Source organism: Dendropsophus ebraccatus, chromosome 4, assembly GCF_027789765.1.
Source record: "Dendropsophus ebraccatus isolate aDenEbr1 chromosome 4, aDenEbr1.pat, whole genome shotgun sequence".
Taxonomy (NCBI): domain Eukaryota; kingdom Metazoa; phylum Chordata; class Amphibia; order Anura; family Hylidae; genus Dendropsophus; species Dendropsophus ebraccatus.
The window spans coordinates 119,644,242-119,664,137 of NC_091457.1; the positions used below are offsets into that span (position 1 = coordinate 119,644,242).

The following is a 19,896-nucleotide window of genomic DNA, read 5'->3' on the forward strand; positions in this document are numbered from 1 at the left end:
CCCTTTCTAGGAGCTCAGAAGCCATCAAGTTCATTGCAAGACATTTCTCCATTTCCTACTCTTTTTATCTCAGCCTTTTTGCAATCCATTATATAGTTAAAAATAATATACTGTTGTGGTTTTAATAGTCTGCACTCTTTTAAAAAGAGCTTCTCTAAAATGTTATAGTTTTTTCTTTTTGTTAAAATTATTTTTTTGCTTGTTTTGTTTTAATTAGCTTTCTTATTTGAAAATAAATAAATAAATAAATAAAAACACGCAATCACAAAAAAGTACAATAATACCTCTACGTTAATTCAATTAATTTTAGTTTAGTTTTGTTTATTTAGAATGTAAGAAATCTATACATAAACATCATAATTTTCCAATATTAAATATTTTAATAATTGAAAAAAATGTACTAAATCTATAAACCTCTGTGAGAAAGTGAGAATGATAAACAGTAAATACAACAAAATAGATATAGGCTGTCTCCATGTTTTCCAGGACTCCGAGAAGTAATCAAATGCTGCACACTTGAGTTCAGACAAACCCAAGCGTGCTTCAGGTTCACTCATTATTCAATAATATCAGTACCTTTGGGGATAATATACTATGCTGTCAAGTCCATGAATGTAGTATAGCTGGATTTGTCCATTTGGGGAAACCAATTTTGTGGACAACTAATCTTATCTGGGGTTTTATATAGGATAGATCAAGAACAAATTCAGCTCTGCTACATCCATGCATTAATATATAAAACAGTTATGGTTATATAAACTATATAATGTGATGCAAACACATATGAAAAAAATAAAATATAATAATAATAAAAAAAATCAGAATCTTACCTGGTAATGGTTATAGTCAAGCATTTCCAGCATATTACTAGGAGTTTTCACCCAAATCCCTGAATTTTGGCTATCGCTGTCTCTCTAGCAGCCTTACACAACCACCACAGACAAGTTTTTTTAAAGTGTGCTAAAGAAACTTCATCCCTGCCGTCCAAGCTTATAATAAGCTAAGCTAATTAGTTACGCGTGTAAAGAAACAAACGTTTCATACAACAAGCTTCTTGGAGGCAATGCTAGTGTAGCCATTTATTTGGATGCTATTTTTTTTAACAACTTTGACGTCATGCTTTTTCATAAACATAAAAGGATCTCTTTAAGGGGCTGTGTTATCAAAGTCAAATTGACAAAACGCTCCAGGCCTTCTGTCTATTCATCTTTTGTTCCAGTGCCACGGATATACAATGGTATGCCTTCTAATACATAAGGTTAAAAAGTTGTAGGTTATGTTTTGTACTTTATTTATTTTTTTGCATGAAGATTTTGCATTAAAATTGCTACGCATGAGTCTCCATCACACGTGTATAGCTTCATTCCATATGCAGAAGGGGATGTCTCTGGGCTTTATATATTCATGTGCTAAGCTATACTATGACCTAATATAGATGCAGGGAACCTTGGCTCTCCAGCTGTTGCAAAACTACAACTCCCATCATGCCTGGACAGCCAAAGCTAAAGCTTTGGCTGTCCAGGCATGATGGGAGTTGTAGTTTTGCAACAGCTGGAGAGCCAAGGTTCCCTACCCCTGACCTAATGGAAATTCATGGTCCAGGTTCGAGGTCTACTATAGAGATAAATTGACACTATATGACTGGGTAATGGGTGCTCCCTTCATGTTCAATGTTAGATTTACTAAAACTGTCTAATTCTTAAAGTGTACAGCTATGTTCACACATATTATTTCAGTCAGGCTTTATGCAACCAAAACTATTAGTGAGTTGAAAACACGGTAGCAGTGCAAATCTTTCTACTATAATTGGTTAAAAAAAAAGGACTGACCAAAAGACTGCCGGAAATACTGTGTGTGAACATAGCCTACCTGTCATCTTTAGCGGGTGGCAGCATACACTATGAAAATCCTTCCACCACACCCCCGATGCAGGCGCGCGCCAAGACGGAACAGTTCCAGCAGCGTAGTTGATTGTATTGTATACAATGACGATGCTGGAAGAAATTTGTCTCCGGTGTATGTACAGTATGTGTCGGAAATGGGCAGCAGGATTTTGATAGCGTATCCTGCAGGTCCCCATTCAATTTATACTTACGTCATGAAAATCAGATTAGGCCGTCAGTATATAGTGCATGGTGATCTCCCAAAACTCCACTGACAGATGGAATTTAACTGTGTGACCCCTTTGTTCTCAGACAGATAAACTGTCACCAGAGCTGTCTGGCAGCAGCTTACCCCTCCTCCCTCCATAAAGCACAGAGGAATGCTCGTCTATGTCAAATTTATTGATTACAATTAGAAGGGACAGGATGGCTCGAGTGGATCGGCGCTAGGGGAGGTAGGGTAGTACTCCTAACAGTTCCTACAGTGCTCCAAATGTTATTTCCAGACCAAGGAGTAAACGATTAAGTGCACAGAAATAGTGATAAGGATGAAGATAAGAGACATACTTTCATCCTCAGCGTCTCCTGCACAATAGTGAGCTATCAGCAGTTTGGATTTGTCTAAGCTGCTGATAGTTCGCCTTTAAATGTTAAGATCCAACTATTAACATGCTAGACTAAGATCAATGGCATAGCTTTACAAAGGTTCTGACTTAGCACCCCTTTAGCAGACAGTGCTTAGTGGTCAGCTATTGTTGAAGGGGTTATCCAGGGCTACAAAAACATGGTCACTTTTCCCCGTCTTGTCTCCAGATTGGGTGAGGTTTGGAACTCAGTTACATTAAAGAGGACCTGTCACCCCCCAGTGCTGGGTGACAGGCTCCCGACCCCCAGTTAGATCCCTTTATACGTACCTCATCCTGCCGAGTCCCGGGACGGAGATATCCCGGTCAGAAGCCGGCGCCCACGCTCTGGAGAGAGGTCCGGCGTCCATAGAGAATTAATGGAGCCGGACTCATCTCTGCAGCGCGCGCACGGCTCCATTCATTCTCTATGGATGCCGGACCAGAGAGTGCGCGCCGGCTTCTGACCGGGATATCTCCGTCCCGGGACTGGTTCCGGGAGCGGGATGAGGTACGTATAAGGGGATCTAACTGGGGGTCGGGAGCCTGTCACCCCGGCCCAGGGGTGACAGGTTTCCTTTAAAGTAAATGGAGCTTAATTTTAAACCACACCTGAACTGGAGACAAGAAAGGGGGATAAGTAGCCATGTTTTTGTAGTGCTGGATAACCCCTTTAAGCACTGCACAAAATGGAGGCATAAATTAAAGCTTCTAGTCCCAATGCAAATCTATGACAGGGCCTCTCACTAACTGTTGTCTTCTTATATGGCTCCAGCAACCACTAAATCAAAACTGGACCTTTCTCAAAGAGCTGGTACATGCAGCCCTACCTCATCCCACAACAAAAGGGGTTAGGGACAACTTGAGCTTGAGCCCCCCTCTCCAAGATCTATGGCACCCTTTGGTTGTTTTAGTCAACTAGTCCGGAGCCATAGAGGTCACCCTTGGCTTTAGTTACTAAAATGTCCTGACCTCACCCCCCCTTTAGGTCAACAAACATTAAAGGAGCATTTGACAGGGGTCCGTAAAAACAAACAGCCTATTTATAACCAGGCTATGAGGGACAAAAGAAGAAAGGGAGACAGAGAAACAACATCCCAACAAATGATACTATGTCAGTTTTTTTTTTTTGAACAGAGCTACTGTATGTTACAACTATTTTATGTTTGCTGATATAATATTTAATCAGTAGTAATATAAGCTAAAAGGAAGATTAAACAAGAGCTAACGTGGATTTTCCACAAACGACAGCATTGGTAGCGATCCAAGCGCTAGGACCTCCACCCATCACAACAACCTTGGTTCCATGTCCAGCTGATTCAATGGACTTGCAGTGTATATGTGACGCGCCACTCCATATAACTCTGATAAAGAACTACATAGGTATGCAACACTGTGTCACACTAGAAAGAATCCACCACTTCATGCAGAACATACAGCAGCTGATAAGTACTGGATAAGTGGAGATGAGATTTTTATATAGAAGTAATTTACAAACCTATTTAACTTTCTGAAACCAGTTGATTTGAAAGAACACAATTTCGCTGGAGTTTCCCTTTAAGTCAACACTTGTGGGGAATACTTTCAGTATGGCAGTAAGCATTATCCTATTGAAAGAGGCCACTGCGTTTAGGGAATAACAATGCTGGGGGGCGGGGGCACTTGATCTGTAAAAATTTTCAGGTAAATGGCATTTGTCAAAGTAGACGGGACGATTATCGTTCGAAAAACTGTTAGAATGTTCAGATTTAAATGATAATCGTTTTGTGTAATAGCAGACAGCGATTAAACGACCAAGAAATTGTTGATTGTTTGAAAGAATCTGGACCTATTTTCATCGATGATTGTTCACAAATCATTCAAACATCGTTCGGTGTAATAACCCATCGTTCGGTCGTTCCCTGGTGTACTACCCAGGAAAGGACGGGGGCAAGAATGACCGTAATTAACGATCATTGCCCTGTGTAATTGGGTGAACGATTGAAGATCGTTTGCCATAGTGGTAGTTTGAGATCGTTTATCGTTAATTACTGAAAAATCGTCCCATGTAATATCTCCCTAACAGGACCCAAGGTTTCCCAGCAGAACGTCGCCCAGAGCACCACACGGCCTGCACCAGCTTGCCACCTTCCCATAGTACATCCCCAAGACATCTCTTCTTCAGGTAAGCAATGAACTAAGCCCCACGATATAAAAGAAACTGCGATTGTGTGCTACTGTGATATCAAGTGTTAAGGTACTATGTACTATGTGGATTGTATCCTACTTGATTATTCTGGAACCTCTTAATAAAAACAGATTGAACATAAAAGAAACTGCGATTCATCAGACTAGGGCGCCTTCTTCCATCGATCCATGGTCCAATTATTGCAAGCCTGTTATAGGTGGACAGGGTCAGCATGAGCACTAATAATAATAACTAGATTTGCATTTCCAGAGAAATACATAGTGCTTGAAAAGAGCGCCCCTTTACCAGTGACTTCCAGAGCACCCCTTTACCAGTGACTTTATTTTAATAGAAACTTTAATCCTGGGTGCCGTCTCTTTAAGAGCGACTTGGGTCGCATCCCTTTAAGAGCAACTTGGCTCCCGTCCCTTTAAGAGCAACATGGGTCGCTTTAAGAGCGACCTGGGTCCCTTCGCTCTTAAAGGGACCCAGGTCACTCTTAAAGGGACCAAGGTCGCTCTTAAAGAGACCCAGGTCGCTCTTAAAGAGACCAAGGTCGCTCTTAAAGGGACCAAGGTCGCTCTTAAAGGGACCCAGGTCGCTCTTAAAGGGACCCAGGTCGCTCTTAAAGGGACCCAGGTCGCTCTAAAAAGGGACCAAGGTCGCTCTAAAAAGGGACCCAGGTCACTCTTAAAGGGACCCAGGTCGCTCTTAAAGAGACCGATTTTTCTCTTAAAGGGACCCATTTCGCTCTTAAAGGGACCCATTTCGCTATTAAAGGGAGCCAGGTCGCTCTTGAAGGGAACCAGGTCACTCTTAAAGGGACCCAGGTCGCTCTTAAAGGGACCCAGGTCGCTCTAAAAAGGGACCCAGGTCGCTCTAAAAAGGGACCCAGGTCGCTCTTAAAGAGACCGATTTTGCTCTTAAAGGGACCCATTTCGATCTTAAAGGGACCCATTTCGCTCTTAAAGGGACCCATTTCGCTCTTAAAGGGAGCCAGGTCGCTCTTAAAGGGAGCCAAGTCGCACTTAAAGGGACATATTTCACTCTTAAAGGGACCCAAGTTGCTCTTAAAGGGACATATTTCGCTCTTAAAGGGACCCAGGTCACTCTTAAAGTTACCCAGGTCGCTCTTAAAGGGACCCAGGTCGCTCATAAAGGGACCCATTTTGCTCTTAAAGGGACATATTTCGCTCTTAAAGGGACCCAGGTCGCTCTTAAAAGGACCCATTTTGCTCTTAAAGGGACCCACTTTGCTCTTAAAAGGGACATATTTCGTTCTTAAAGGGACCCAGGTCGCTCTTTAAGGGACCCATTTTGCTCTTAAAGGGACATATTTAGCTCTTTAAGGGACCCAGGTCGCTCTTAAACGGACCCATTTCGCTCTTAACGGGACCCATTTCGCTCTTACAGGGACCCAGGTCGCTCTTAAAGGGACTCATTTTTGCTCTTAAAGGGACCCAGGTCGCTCTAAAAGGGACCCAGGTCGCTCTTAAAGGGACAAATTTCACTCTTAAAGGGACCAATTTCACGCTTAAAGGGACCCATTTCGCTCTTAAAGGGACCCAGGTCGATCTTAAAGGGACCCAGGTCGCTCTTAAAATGACCTATTTTGCTGTTAAAGGGACCCAGGTCGCTCTTAAAGGGACCCAGGTCGCTCTTAAAGGGACCAATTTCACTCTTAAAGGGACCCATTTCGCTCTTAAAGGGACCCAGGTCGCTCTTAAAAGGACCAATTTCGCTCTTAAAGGGACATATTTCGCTCTTAAAGGGACCCAGGTCGCTCTTAAAGGGACCCAGGTTACTCTTAAAGGAACCCAGGTCGCTCTTAAAAGGACCAATTTCACTCTTAAAGGAATCAATTTCATGCTTAAAGGGACCCATTTAACTCTTAAAGGGACCCAGGTCGCTCTTAAAGGGACCCAGGTCGCTCTTAAAGGGACCCAGGTCGCTCTTAAAGGGACCCAGGTCGCTCTTAAAGGGACCCAGGTCGCGCTCTTAAAGGGACCCATTTTGCTCTTAAAGGGACATATTTTGTTCTTAAAGGGACATATTTTGCTCTTAAAGGGACTCAGGTTGCTTTTAAAGGGACCCAGGTCGCTCTTAAAGGGACCCAGGTCGCTCTTAAGGGGACCCAGGTAGCTCTTAAAGGGACCCAGGGTGCTCTTAAAAGGACCCATTTCGCTCTTAAAGAGACCCATTTCGCTCTTAAAGGGACCCATTTCGCTCTTAAAGAGAGCCAGGTCGCTCTTAAAGGGAGCCAGGTCGCTCTTAAAGGGAACCAGGTCACTCTTAAAGGGACTCATTTTTGCTCTTAAAGGGACCCAGGTCGCTCTAAAAGGGACCCAGGTCGCTCTTAAAGGGACAAATTTCACTCTTAAAGGGACCAATTTCACGCTTAAAGGGACCCATTTCGCTCTTAAAGGGACCCAGGTCGATCTTAAAGGGACCCAGGTCGCTCTTAAAAGGACCTATTTTGCTGTTAAAGGGACCCAGGTCGCTCTTAAAGGGACCCAGGTCGCTCTTAAAGGGACCAATTTCACTCTTAAAGGGACCCATTTCGCTCTTAAAGGGACCCAGGTCGCTCTTAAAGGGACCCAGGTCGCTCTTAAAAGGACCAATTTCGCTCTTAAAGGGACATATTTCGCTCTTAAAGGGACCCAGGTCGCTCTTAAAGGGACCCAGGTTACTCTTAAAGGAACCCAGGTCGCTCTTAAAAGGACCAATTTCAATCTTAAAGGAATCAATTTCATGCTTAAAGGGACCCATTTAACTCTTAAAGGGACCCAGGTCGCTCTTAAAGGGACCCAGGTCGCTCTTAAAGGGACCCAGGTCGCTCTTAAAGGGACCCAGTTCGCGCTCTTAAAGGGACCCATTTTGCTCTTAAAGGGACATATTTTGTTCTTAAAGGGACATATTTTGCTCTTAAAGGGACTCAGGTTGCTTTTAAAGGGACCCAGGTCGCTCTTAAAGGGACCCAGGTCGCTCTTAAGGGGACCCAGGTAGCTCTTAAAGGGACCCAGGGTGCTCTTAAAAGGACCCATTTCGCTCTTAAAGAGACCCATTTTGCTCTTAAAGGGACCCATTTCGCTCTTAAAGAGAGCCAGGTCGCTCTTAAAGGGAGCCAGGTCGCTCTTAAAGGGAACCAGGTCACTCTTAAAGGGACCCAGGTCACTCTTAAAGGGACCCAAGTAGCTCCTAAAGGGACCCAGGTCGCTCTAAAAAGGGACCCAGGTCGCTCTAAAAAGGGACCCAGGTCGCTCTTAAAGAGACCGATTTTGCTCTTAAAGGGACCCATTTCGATCTTAAAGGGACCCATTTCGCTCTTAAAGGGACCCATTTCGCTCTTAAAGGGAGCCAGGTCGCTCTTAAAGGGAGCCAGGTCGCTCTTAAAAGGACCTATTTTGCTGTTAAAGGGACCCAGGTCGCTCTTAAAGGGACCCAGGTCGCTCTTAAAGGGACCCAGGTTGCTTTTAAAGGGACCAATTTCACTCTTAAAGGGACCCATTTCGCTCCTAAAGGGACCCAGGTCGCTCTTAAAGGGACCCAGGTCGCTCTTAAAAGGACCAATTTCGCTCTTAAAGGGACCAATTTCGCTCTTAAAGGGACCAAGGTCGCTCTTAAAGGGACCCATTTCGTTCTTAAAAGGACCCATTTTGCTCTTAAAGGGACATATTTTGCTCTTAAAGGGACATATTTCGCTCTTAAAGGGACCCATTTCGCTCTTAAAGGGATCCATTTTGCTCTTAAAGGGACCCAGGTCGCTCTTAAAGGGACCCAGGTCGCTCTTAAAAGGACCAATTTCGCTCTTAAAGGGACATATGTCGCTCTTAAAGGGACCCAGGTCGCTCTTAAAGGGACCCAGGTTACTCTTAAAGGAACCCAGGTTGCTCTTAAAAGGACCAATTTCACTCTTAAAGGGACCAATTTCATGCTTAAAGGGACCCATTTAGCTCTTAAAGGGACCCAGGTCGCTCTTAAAGGGACCCAGGTCGCTCTTAAAGGGACCCATTTTGCTCTTAAAGGGACATATTTTGCTCTTAAAGGGACTCAGGTTGCTCTTAAAGGGACTCAAGTCGCTCTTAAAGGGACCCAGGTCGGTCTTAAAGGGACCAATTTCGCTCTTAAATGGACCAAGGTCGCTCTTAAAGGGACCCATTTCGTTCTTAAAAGGACCCATTTTGCTCTTAAAGGGACATATTTCGCTCTTAAAGGGACATATTTCGCTCTTAAAGGGACCCAGGTCACTCTTAAAGGGACCCATTTCGCTCTTAAAGGGATCCATTTTGCTCTTAAAGGGACATATTTCGCTCTTAAAGGGACATATTTTGCTCTTAAAGGGACCCAGGTCGCCCTTAAAGGGGCCCATTTTGCTCTTAAAGGGACATATTTTGCTCTTAAAGGGACCCAGGTCGCTCTTAAAGGGACCCAGGACGCTCCTAATGGGACCCAGTTTGCTCTTAAAGGGACCCAGATCGCTCATAAAGGGACCAATTTCACTCTTAAAGGGACCAATTTCACGCTTAAAGGGACCCAGGTCCCTCTTAAAGGGACCCATTTTGCTCTTAAAGGGACATATTTCGCTCTTAAAGGGACCCAGGTCACTCTTAAAGGGACCCATTTCGCTCTTAAAGGGATCCATTTTGCTCTTAAAGGGACCCAGGTCGCTCTTAAAGGGACCCAGGTCGCTCTTAAAAGGACCAATTTCGCTCTTAAAGGGACATATTTCGCTCTTAAAGGGACCCAGGTCGCTCTTAAAGGGACCCAGGTTACTCTTAAAGGAACCCAGGTCGCTCTTAAAAGGACCAATTTCACTCTTAAAGGGACCACTTTCATGCTTAAAGGGACCCATTTAGCTCTTAAAGGGACCCAGGTCGCTCTTAAAGGGACCCAGGTCGCTCTTAAAGGGACCCATTTTGCTCTTAAAGGGACATATTTTGCTCTTAAAGGGACTCAGGTTGCTCTTAAAGGGACCCAGGTCGCTCTTAAAGGGACCAATTTCGCTCTTAAAGGGACATATTTCGCTCTTAAAGGGACATATTTCGCTCTTAAAGGGACCCAGGTCACTCTTAAAGGGGACCCATTTCGTTTTTAAAGGGATCCATTTTGCTCTTAAAGGGACATATTTTGCTCTTAAAGGGACATATTTCACGCTTAAAGGGACCCAGGTCCCTCTTAAAGGGACCCATTTTGCTCTTAAAGGGACATATTTCGCTCTTAAAGGGACATATTTCGCTCTTAAAGGGACCCAGGTCGCTCTTAAAGGGACCCATTTTGCTCTTAAAGGGACATATTTCGCTCTTAAAGGGACATATTTTGCTCTTAAAGGGACCCAGGTCGCTCTTAAAGGGACCCAGGACGCTCCTAATAGGACCCAGGTCGCTCTTAAAGGGACCCAGTTTGCTCTTAAAGGGACCCAGATCGCTCATAAAGGGACCAATTTCACTCTTAAAGGGACCAATTTCACGCTTAAAGGGACCCAGGTCCCTCTTAAAGGGACCCATTTTGCTCTTAAAGGGACATATTTCGCTCTTAAAGGGACATATTTCGCTCTTAAAGGGACCCAGGTCGTTCTTAAAGGGACCCAGGTCGCTCTTAAAGGGACCCAGGTCGCTCTTAAAGGGACCAATTTCACGCTTAAAGGGATATATTTTGCTCTTAAAGGGGCCCATTTCGCTCTTAAAGGGACCCATTTCGCTCTTAAAGGGACCCAGGATGCTCTTTAAGGGACCCATTTCGCTCTTAAAGGGACCAATTTCACGCTTAAAGGGATATATTTTGCTCTTAAAGGGACCCAGTTCGCTCTTAAAGGGGCCCATTTCGCTCTTAAAGGGACCCAGGTCACTCTTAAATTGACATATTTCGCTCTTAAAGGGACATATTTTGCTCTTAAAGGGACCCAGGTCGCTCTTCAAGGGACCCAGGTCGCTCTTAAAGGGACCAATTTCACTCTTAAAGGGACCAATTTCACACTTAATGGGACATATTTTGCTCTTAAAGGGACCTAGGACGCTCTTAAAGGGACCCAGGGCACTCTTAAAGGGACCCAGGACGCTCTTAAAGGGACCCAGGTTGCTCTTAAAGGGACCCAGTTCGCTCTTAAAGGGACCCGGGTCGCTCTAGCGACATGTGTCTCTTTAAGAGCGACATGGGTCCCATACCTTTTGGAGTGACTTGGGTCCTTTTAAGAGCAACATGCGTCCCGTCCGTTTAAGAGCAACTTGGGTCCCGTCAGTTTAAGAGCGACTTGGATCCCTTTAAGTGCTACATGGGACCCTTTAAGAGTGACTTGGGTCCCGTCCTTTTAAGAGCGACTTAGGTCCCTTTAAGAACGACTTGGGTCCCTTTAAGAGCGACATGGCTCCCGTCCCTTTAAGAGCGACTTGGGTCCCTTTAAGAGCGACTTGCGTTCCTTTAAGGGCGACCTGGGTCCCTTTAAGAGCGATCTGGGTACTTATAATGGTAAAGATCATTGCTCGGTTACCATAACAATCTTACTCATGTTAGTGAGACAAAATCATTAAGGACCTTCCATATATTACATCTTCTATTGGCCAATAGTGGACATGTGACTGTGGATGGTGTGATACATGCCTGACAAAACCTTAGAGTTCCTATTGGCTGCTATTTTTCAGCTATTTGCATATGTGCTGTGATTGGCTGTCAGCGGTTAGAGTGTGGCCATTATTTGCAATAGGCCATTATTTTCTATGGGAAATTTGGGGTCGTTTAACGTAAATTTCTTAAAAACGACAAATCCGATCGAAACGAAAAATAGATAGCACACCTCACACCGCCGAGGGCTTCGAAACGCAGTTTGAATGGAGTGTGTGCGCAAAGCGGTTCGGGATGTATTACGTGCAGAAAAATGGCTGGAAGAAGAAGAAACGGAAGAAGAAGAAGAATACGGATTACAATATAGTGCTTTTCAAGCACTATAATAATAGAGGAACAGTATATCACAGAGCTATACGAAAAGATGTTCCAGAATTGTTATTTAATGGGGAATACAAGGATTTATTAAAATAGATTGGTCAGGAGTGGTGACGGTTCCCCTTTAATTACTGACTGATCATTTGCTGCATGAAGTATATTTGAATTGTAGGAGGTGGGGCTGCTGCTATGGTGTCTCGGCTGTGGTGTTGTCTGGTACTAAAAGTACCAGACAGAAGTAACCGCAGACTACAATAGGATTTGTTGCCAACCTTTACCATAAACCTCATATAGTAAGAGCACGACAACAAGTTATGCAGCCATGTTTCTAAAACAGATAAAGAGAGAGATTTATCAAACTGGTGTAATGTAGAATTGGCTCAGTTGCCCCTAGCAACCAATCAGATTCCACCTTTCATTTTCCAAAGAATCTGTGAGAAAAGAAAAGTGGAATCTGATTGGTTGCTAGGGGCAACTGAGCCAATTCTACTTTACACCAGTTTGATAAATCTTCTCCAAAAACTGTTTTACATAAATGTTTATCTTACACCATATGGTAATACTAAGATTTACTATCATTAATCAACTCAAACCCTCTGTTTTCTGGCAGGCACCTTGTAGACAACTTTATTAGCTGTTTTACATGGTTAATGCTAGAACGAATGGTAGGGTTTCCGGTTAATCAAGAATATTTGCTTTAGACAATGTCCTGGTTTGTGCTGTCAGTCAGTCAGATAGTGGGGCTGTAAAATGAGATTTGTTTTACACTTTAAACTGAATGCTTTGTCAAATATCCATAACTATGGAACGAACAAGAAGTTCAGTAGCAGAAACGACTCCAATCCATCTACTGCCGAAACCATAAATACAATGATCTTCTAAGTTATTAAGAGTACATGATGTACATATCCAGCAGCCCATAGGAAGTATAGATGTCATAGAAGGGAAGAACACCTGTGAAATGGCTGGGACCTGTAGTCCATTCATTCTTGATCTAGCTCTGTTCACAAGGCAAGTAAGGTCCTAGCAATTTGGTCCCTAATTGGATTCTGCTGCATCCGTATCCATGTCTGCGTTCACATAAACCAGGGGTGGGAAACCTCTGGCCCGCAGGCCACATCCGGCCCCTGATACCTCCTGATGCGGCCCGCTGCTCTCCTGTGATGTGCGCCGCTCTGGTGAGGCAGGAGCCGGCATACACAGAATCTTCCTGTGTCTGTGACAGTTGCCAGACACAGGAGGATGCTGTGAGTGCCGTCCCCTTCCTCACCACTGGGCACACGTCTTCCTTCTCCATCGGGACGCACGCGATGACATCATTTCACTGCCTGCAGGAGAAGACGGGCACAAGCTAGAGGGGAAAAAAAAAAACCTGGGCAGCGTGAGAGTGAAGGAAAGGTGAGTGTGATGTTTATTTTTTTTATTTGAGACAGACACTGGGGGGGGGGGGGGGGGGGTAACTAGAGCCACCAGGGGCATGACTGGGGGGGGGGTGTAACTAAAGCCACCAGGGGCATGACTTGGGGAGGGGTAACTAGAGCTACCAGGGGCATGACTAGGAGGGTTAACTAGAGACACCAGGGGCATGACTGGGGGGGGGGGGCTTAACTAGAGCTGCCAGGGGCTTGACTGGGGGGTTAACTAGAGCTACCAGGGGCATCAATAAGGGGTTAACTAGACTACCAGGGGCATCACTGTGGGTTAACATCAGCTACCAGAGCCATCACTGGGGGTTTATTAGGACTACCAGGGGCATCACTGGGGGTTTATTAGGACTACCAGGGGCATCACTGGGGGTTTATTAGGACTACCAGGGGCATCACTGGGGGTTTATTAGGACTACCAGGGGCATCACTGGGGGTTAACTCTTGCTACTGGGCATCACTAAGGATTCACATCAGGTACCAGGGGCATCACAGAGGGTTAAATACAATAGCAGGGGCATTAGGGGAACAATACTTTGCCTTGCCCTGGGTGCTGCTAACCCATGCTACTAACTGCCGCACACAGTATGTGGCCCTCGAATGATTTTATTAATGCCGACTGGCCCTCGACAGGGAAAAAGTTCCCCACCCCTGATGTTGAACTGGTTAAAAATAAATGACTAATTTGCTTTGATTTGATCCATGTTTTTCACAGACATCACACATATGACATCCGTGACATCCGGGAAAATCACAGATCCCATAGACTTCTATTGGCTCATCCCATGGTGACTAGGCGATCACTAGGACAGCTTGATGAAGCAACCCCTTTAAATAAAATGTTAGAAATGATCAGATAAATCCCTATTACCACTGTTTAAAATGGCGCCTTATATTACATTACATAACACCCCAGCTCCATGCCCATCACCATGTGACTATGTATCTATTTATATACCATTATAGCTATTTTTAAGGTTAGGTATAATGACTTTTTAACTATAAAACTCCAATTTTTAAATATTTTACCGCAGAATAAAATTTCTTTACCATAAATAAAGGACATGGAAACTTCTGTTAGACAACATATAGCAGTACCTATAGGCTATATCCCTGGGACATCAACTATATTCTCACAACCGTCAATTCTGAAATCCACAATTAAGTTTATGATGTCGGATAATAGTGCTGGGACTGGGGGGATGAACATACCACAGATTTACAGAGGACATTCATGCGGCTCCGAGACAGAATAGACATTTGTTCTGCCTAAATTGCCGCAGGACTCTGAGCTTATCACTTAAAAATAAGTTATTTTTCCAGTCCCTCTCGCAGCTGAATGGGACGTTTTGTTTTGTCAAAGATTGCAATATCATGGGATTTTGAAGCAAAGTTTAAAATATTTTAACATTTAGGTTTTGGTCAAACAATATACACTGTGACCTTCTCCTCTAGACTGACGATAAGTGCCTATAGTATGAATGCAGACAGCGAGAGATCAGGGAATCTCAGGGCCTGATTTACAGTAGATGGGCTGACCTATGGCCTTCCAAAAATCTTCAATATTAGTGCTTATTTAGGCTATGTTCCCACGCAGTATTTTTGCTCAGTAGTTTGCTTGGCCTGCTCAGATGATAAATGTCCTGCATATCATGGCCCCTTAAAGGGGTACACAAGCAAAAAAAATTAAAAATAAAAAAAAAAAATATATATATATATATATATATATATATATATATATATATATATATTAAATCAACTAATCAACTGGTGCTAGAAAGTGCCAGAGATTTGCAATTTACTTCTATTTAAAAAAAATCCAGTACTTATCAGCTGCTGTATAGCAGAAAGTGGTGTATTGTTTCCAGTCTGGAGAGCAGGAGAGGTTTTCTACTACTTGCTACTGCTCTGGACAGTTCCTAACATGGACAGAGGTGGCAGCAGAGAGTATTGTATCAGACTGGATAGAATACACCACTTCCTGTAGGACATGCAGCAGCTGATAAGTACTGAAAGACTGAAGTTTTTTTTTTAGACGTAAATTACAAATCTCTGACACTTGCTGATACCAGCTGATCTGAAAGATTTTTTTTTTTTCCGCCAGAGTTGCCCTTTAAGCATATGGTCATAGTGAAACAGCAGTTTTAAATTATATTCTACTTGATATTTGAGTAACTATAATAAAATACATTACAGGGAGAATTAAATTGCAGAGTTATGGCCTGTATTATACTTCAGAGCTGTATTCACTATTCTGCTACTGGAAAAAGTCATTGAAAGACGTGGATAAAAGAGAGGGGTTTGGGTAAGTTTAGACCAAGAATTCTTTCCATTAGTGTTAATGTTTCTGCTCTTACAATTATCCGAGGTAAACTGTTCCACAGATCACAGTCCTTAAAGGGGTTGTCCAGCGAAAATCTTTTTTCTTTCAAATCAACTGGTGTCAGAAAGTTATATAGATTTGTAATTTACTTCTATTAAAAAATCTCATGTCTTCTAGTACTTATTAGCTACTGTATGTCCTGCAGGAAATGTTTTATTTTCAGCGCTCTCTGATGACATCTCTGGCTGAGGCAGGAACTGTCCAGAGAAGAAGAGGTTTTCAATGGGGATTCATGGAAAACCGTGACAGAGTTCCTGTCTCGGCCAGAGATGTCAGCAGAGAGCACTGTGTCAGATTGAAAATAAAACATTTCCTGCAGGACATACAGAAGCTAATAAGTATGTAAAGACTTGAGATTTTTAATAGAGGTAAATTACAAATCTATACAACTTTCTGATATCAGTTGATTTTAAAGAAAAAGATTTTCGCTGGAGAACCCCTTTAAGACGGCATATAACTTCTATATCTGACATCCGAATAATTGTTCAGCTATCAGTTATCTCTCCTATTTTCCCATAGAAAGGAACTCAATAAGGAGGGTTAAGCTACAGTCAGAGAGCAGTTTATCTCTCCCAGAACAAAAGAGTCGAGCGGTGATTTTCCATCACACCCGACCCCTATCACCACTGACATCATTTGTTGGCAGTCACTTGGGGCTCGAGACCACCACACAACTTACATCGACGGCCAAACTTGTCGTGAGTGTCAGGTACGGCCGCCTAAAGTATAGGGAACCTTAAAAGTAAGGAAGACTTGTCACCTCTGGTGACTGAACCTTTATTTCTTCAGGTGGAGGGAGTGCCCTCTTGCCTTTTGAAGGGATTATCACAAAACAACTTTTCACCATATTTTTTGCATCTTCCATTTATATACTTTATACAACTTATCGATCATATCGCCCCTTAGACGTCTCTCCCCGAGATTAAACAAATTTAATTCTTTTAATCTTTGCTAAGATCCACAATGTTCCTCATCAGTTTATTTGGTGTCTTTGTACTTTTTCCAGCTCCAGGGCATTCTTTTTTATGAACCAGTGCCCAGTGCATCAATGCTTTATTAAGCAGTAATATTATGTCCCTGTCCTGAGAGTCCAGGCCTGCTGTAAGGCATGACAATATCCTGCTGCCTTAGAAGCAGATGATTGCATGCTGTTCTATAGTCTATGATCTATAAGTACACCCAAGTCCTTCTCTGTAGGTGACTCTCTTAGTACTTTTCCCTATAGGATGTATGAAGCTTGTAATCAGACACTATTAGTAACTTTTAATGTACCTCTTACTTTAAAAAATTCTGACATGTCATAGAGACTTGTCAAAAGTTTTGATCGGCTTCAACCAGTCGCTAAAACAGTGGACAGTTCCTGCCTCGGACAGGGATTTCAGCAGAGAGCACTGTGTCAGACTGAAAAGAAAACAACACTTCCTGCAGGACATAAAGCAGCTGATAAGTCAAAGGGTGTAAAATTTAGACTGGTGCAAACTACCCACAGCAGCCAATCACAGCTCAGCTTTCCTTTCAGCACTGCCTAAAGCTGAGCTGTGATTGGTTGCTGTGGGCAGTTTGCACCAGTCTAAATTTTACACCCTTTGATAAATCTCCCCCAAAGTGTCACTGTCACTTTTTTCAGAAATCAATAGTACAAGCAATTTTAAGAAACTTTGTAATTGGGTTTATTAGCCGAAAAAATGCATTTTTATCATGAAACAGCAGTTTAAAGCTCTCCCCCCCTGTCTTCATGGTTGTCTATGGAGAGGGGAGGAGGGAGATGAGGCACCAAACAGGACAATAAAGAGTTAATTTACAGCTAAATCATTGGGCTATCTCCTCTTAAGTCAGCACTGACCTCTCTGACCTTTGAATACTGGTTTTCACACAGCTCCCCGCTATGTAATCCGTTGTTCTCTGCTCTCTTTGCTGCCGACTCATTTCCCTCCTCCCTCCTCCCCCCTCCCCTCTCCATAGAACAGACAGGGTCCGAGTGATGTAAACTAGTCGAGATTTCCTGATAATCTGCAATGGATGAGAGAGGAGGGGGGCCCTGGGGAAAGTCTTTTTGAATGCAGATAATGGCATATTTGCCCAATTACAAAGTTTCTTAAAATCGCCTGGACTATTGATTTCTGCAAAATAAAAAATATGACAGTGACTCTTTAAGATTTTTAAATAGAAGTAAATTACAAATCTATATAAATTTCTGAAAGCATTTGATTTGAAAGAAAAGATTTTCACTGGACGGCCCCTTTAAGCCAAAGCGAGATTATGGTCCACTAGTCTACATACTGATAAATGGAAAATGATGAAAGCAGGCGAGTATGCTGATCATATATAGGAAAGTGACCATCCTATGTACAGCATGTGATTGCAGGCTTGCGTGTGACAATAAAAATATTGTGATATGAAGGGACGGATACAGGCTAGTGCACTGACTAAGAGAGATGGTGGTAAAATCAAAGACAAGTGGAAAGCCACAGAATGAAACTAGGAATCTTCCTTGTGTGTCCACATTCTGGTCTCTATGTGGTTTCTCTGTTCTTACATGACAGTTACCCACAGTTTATAGTTTGATCATCTAAAATCCTAAAATATGACACTTTGTTCACACCACATATATCAGCCAGAAGCAGCACAGAAAAAAGATGTTTCCTCAATGTGTTCCATTCATTCAAACAAGTCAACCAACAATATTCAGTACCAATGTAAAAGATGTGAATTGAGAAAACACTGTAATACAGAACAATAAAAGGAATCATTCACAGCTCAAGGCTTCATGGAAAACAGCAATAAGAATCCATTAGCCACAACATATATAACAAGCTTAACATCCGCTTGTTGTGGATGACGTCACCAGCAAAGGGTCTCCTAAATGTATGACTATGGAGAGGATGTGGAGCTCTATAGCAAAAAACTAAACCGGGTCGCTATGAAGATAAATCTGAGGCAAATTTTCTCTATTATAGGGATCAGTGGGACCCCCCCATTAACCAGCTAGTTATGATATGGATAGGCGATAACTTATGATTACAGATTAGCGAAACTACAGTAAGGGCCCTATTCCACAGTAACGATAATCGCCCGGATCGGCCCCATTTGGCCCGATTCGGCCGATTATCGTTCGGTGAAATAGAGAGAACAATTAGCCGATGATCGTGTCATCGGCTGATCGTTCATTTAAGGCCAGATCTAAAATCATCGTTCCCCCACCGCGCATCGCTACGGTTGAATAGCGGTGCGCAGCGGGCGACTGACGATTTGACAAGCAGCAGCAGTAATACATTACTTGTCCAGGCTTCTTCTCCGCGCTGTCTTCATCCCCGGGTCCCGTGCGCTCTATCTTCAGAATGGCCGGTCAGCTGACGGAGCGCTCAGCCAATCACAGGCTGGGACCGCCGCGGCCTGTGATTGGCTGTGTGGCCTGTCAGCTGACCGGCCATTCTGAAGATAGAGCGCGCGGGACCCGGGGATGAAGACAGCGCAGAGAAGAAGCCTGGACAGGTAATGTATGATGCTGCAAGGACATCGGTAACGATGTCCCTGCAGCCCTCGCTCAACGATCATCGGGCCGTGGAATAGGCCCAGTAAACGAGTGGTGATCTAGCAGATCGCCGCTCGTTTACATCGTTGATTGGGCCCTCCTCGGCCCGTGGAATAGGACCCTAAGGCTGGGTTCACAATACATTTTTGCAATCTGTTTTTTCATCTCTTTTTGCAAATAAACAGTTGGAAAACGGATGGGAAAATGGATGCATCATATGACATCATAAAAAAAAAAAAAAAAAAAGGGATCGAAATGCATCCTTTTTTTTTAAACATACACAAAAATGTGGTCGACCAGGTTTTTGTGTACGTAAAAAAAAAATGGATGCATTTCGATCCTCTTCTTTTGTACTGGCATTACCAAAGACAAAACCAGTCTGAGGATCAAGATTTTAACGGCGTAAACTAATGTTGGGAAAAGCTTTTGGTGTATGGCTGTGCCTCAGTGAACCCCATGGAGGAGACACCATTCTGACCTATACCATGAGACCTTCTGTTCTCTATATACCACCGGACTACGAATACCACTACGAATACTTACTGGACACTAAGGCTAAAATTGCTCTGTAATTATAATGGAACAAGCGGTGTAAGGTTATAAAGGAACACAACTATTAAAGAACATGGCTGCCTTTTTCTGGAAATAGTGCCACCAATGTCGATGGCCTGTATGCAGTATAGCAGTTTAGCTCCATTCAAGTTAACAGGGCTGAACTGCACATCCAAAACAGCCAACACACACGAGTGGCGCTGTTTCCAGAAAAAGGAAAAAATGGCCATGTCTTTATAAGTCATAATTCCCTTTATTTTTCAGTGTACTACTGTATACTGTCTACAAGTAAAAATCAGCCACATGGCCTTAAGTAAAGAAGTAAGAACGTACAAAAACTATTGAAAGCATTCTATTCAGATGCCTAAACATTTCTTTACTGTCAGGACAAAATAAGCA

General features: G+C 43.2%; 1 protein-coding gene across 13 annotated transcripts in view; it reads right to left on the bottom strand.

The window, feature by feature from the left end:
* Positions 1–19,896, bottom strand: part of MITF (melanocyte inducing transcription factor) — a 227,513-nt gene that overhangs the window by 16,770 nt on the left and 190,847 nt on the right. For 4 of the 13 annotated variants that reach the window (XM_069966906.1, XM_069966905.1, XM_069966903.1 and 1 more), the window contains exon 1: positions 831–939. The exons of the other annotated variants lie outside the window; for them this stretch is intronic. In XM_069966906.1, the coding sequence (XP_069823007.1) occupies positions 831–863 (33 nt within the window). In that variant the 5' untranslated portion in view covers positions 864–939. Of the gene's footprint in view, positions 1–830; positions 940–19,896 lie in introns of those variants that run through there. 13 annotated transcript variants of the gene reach the window in all.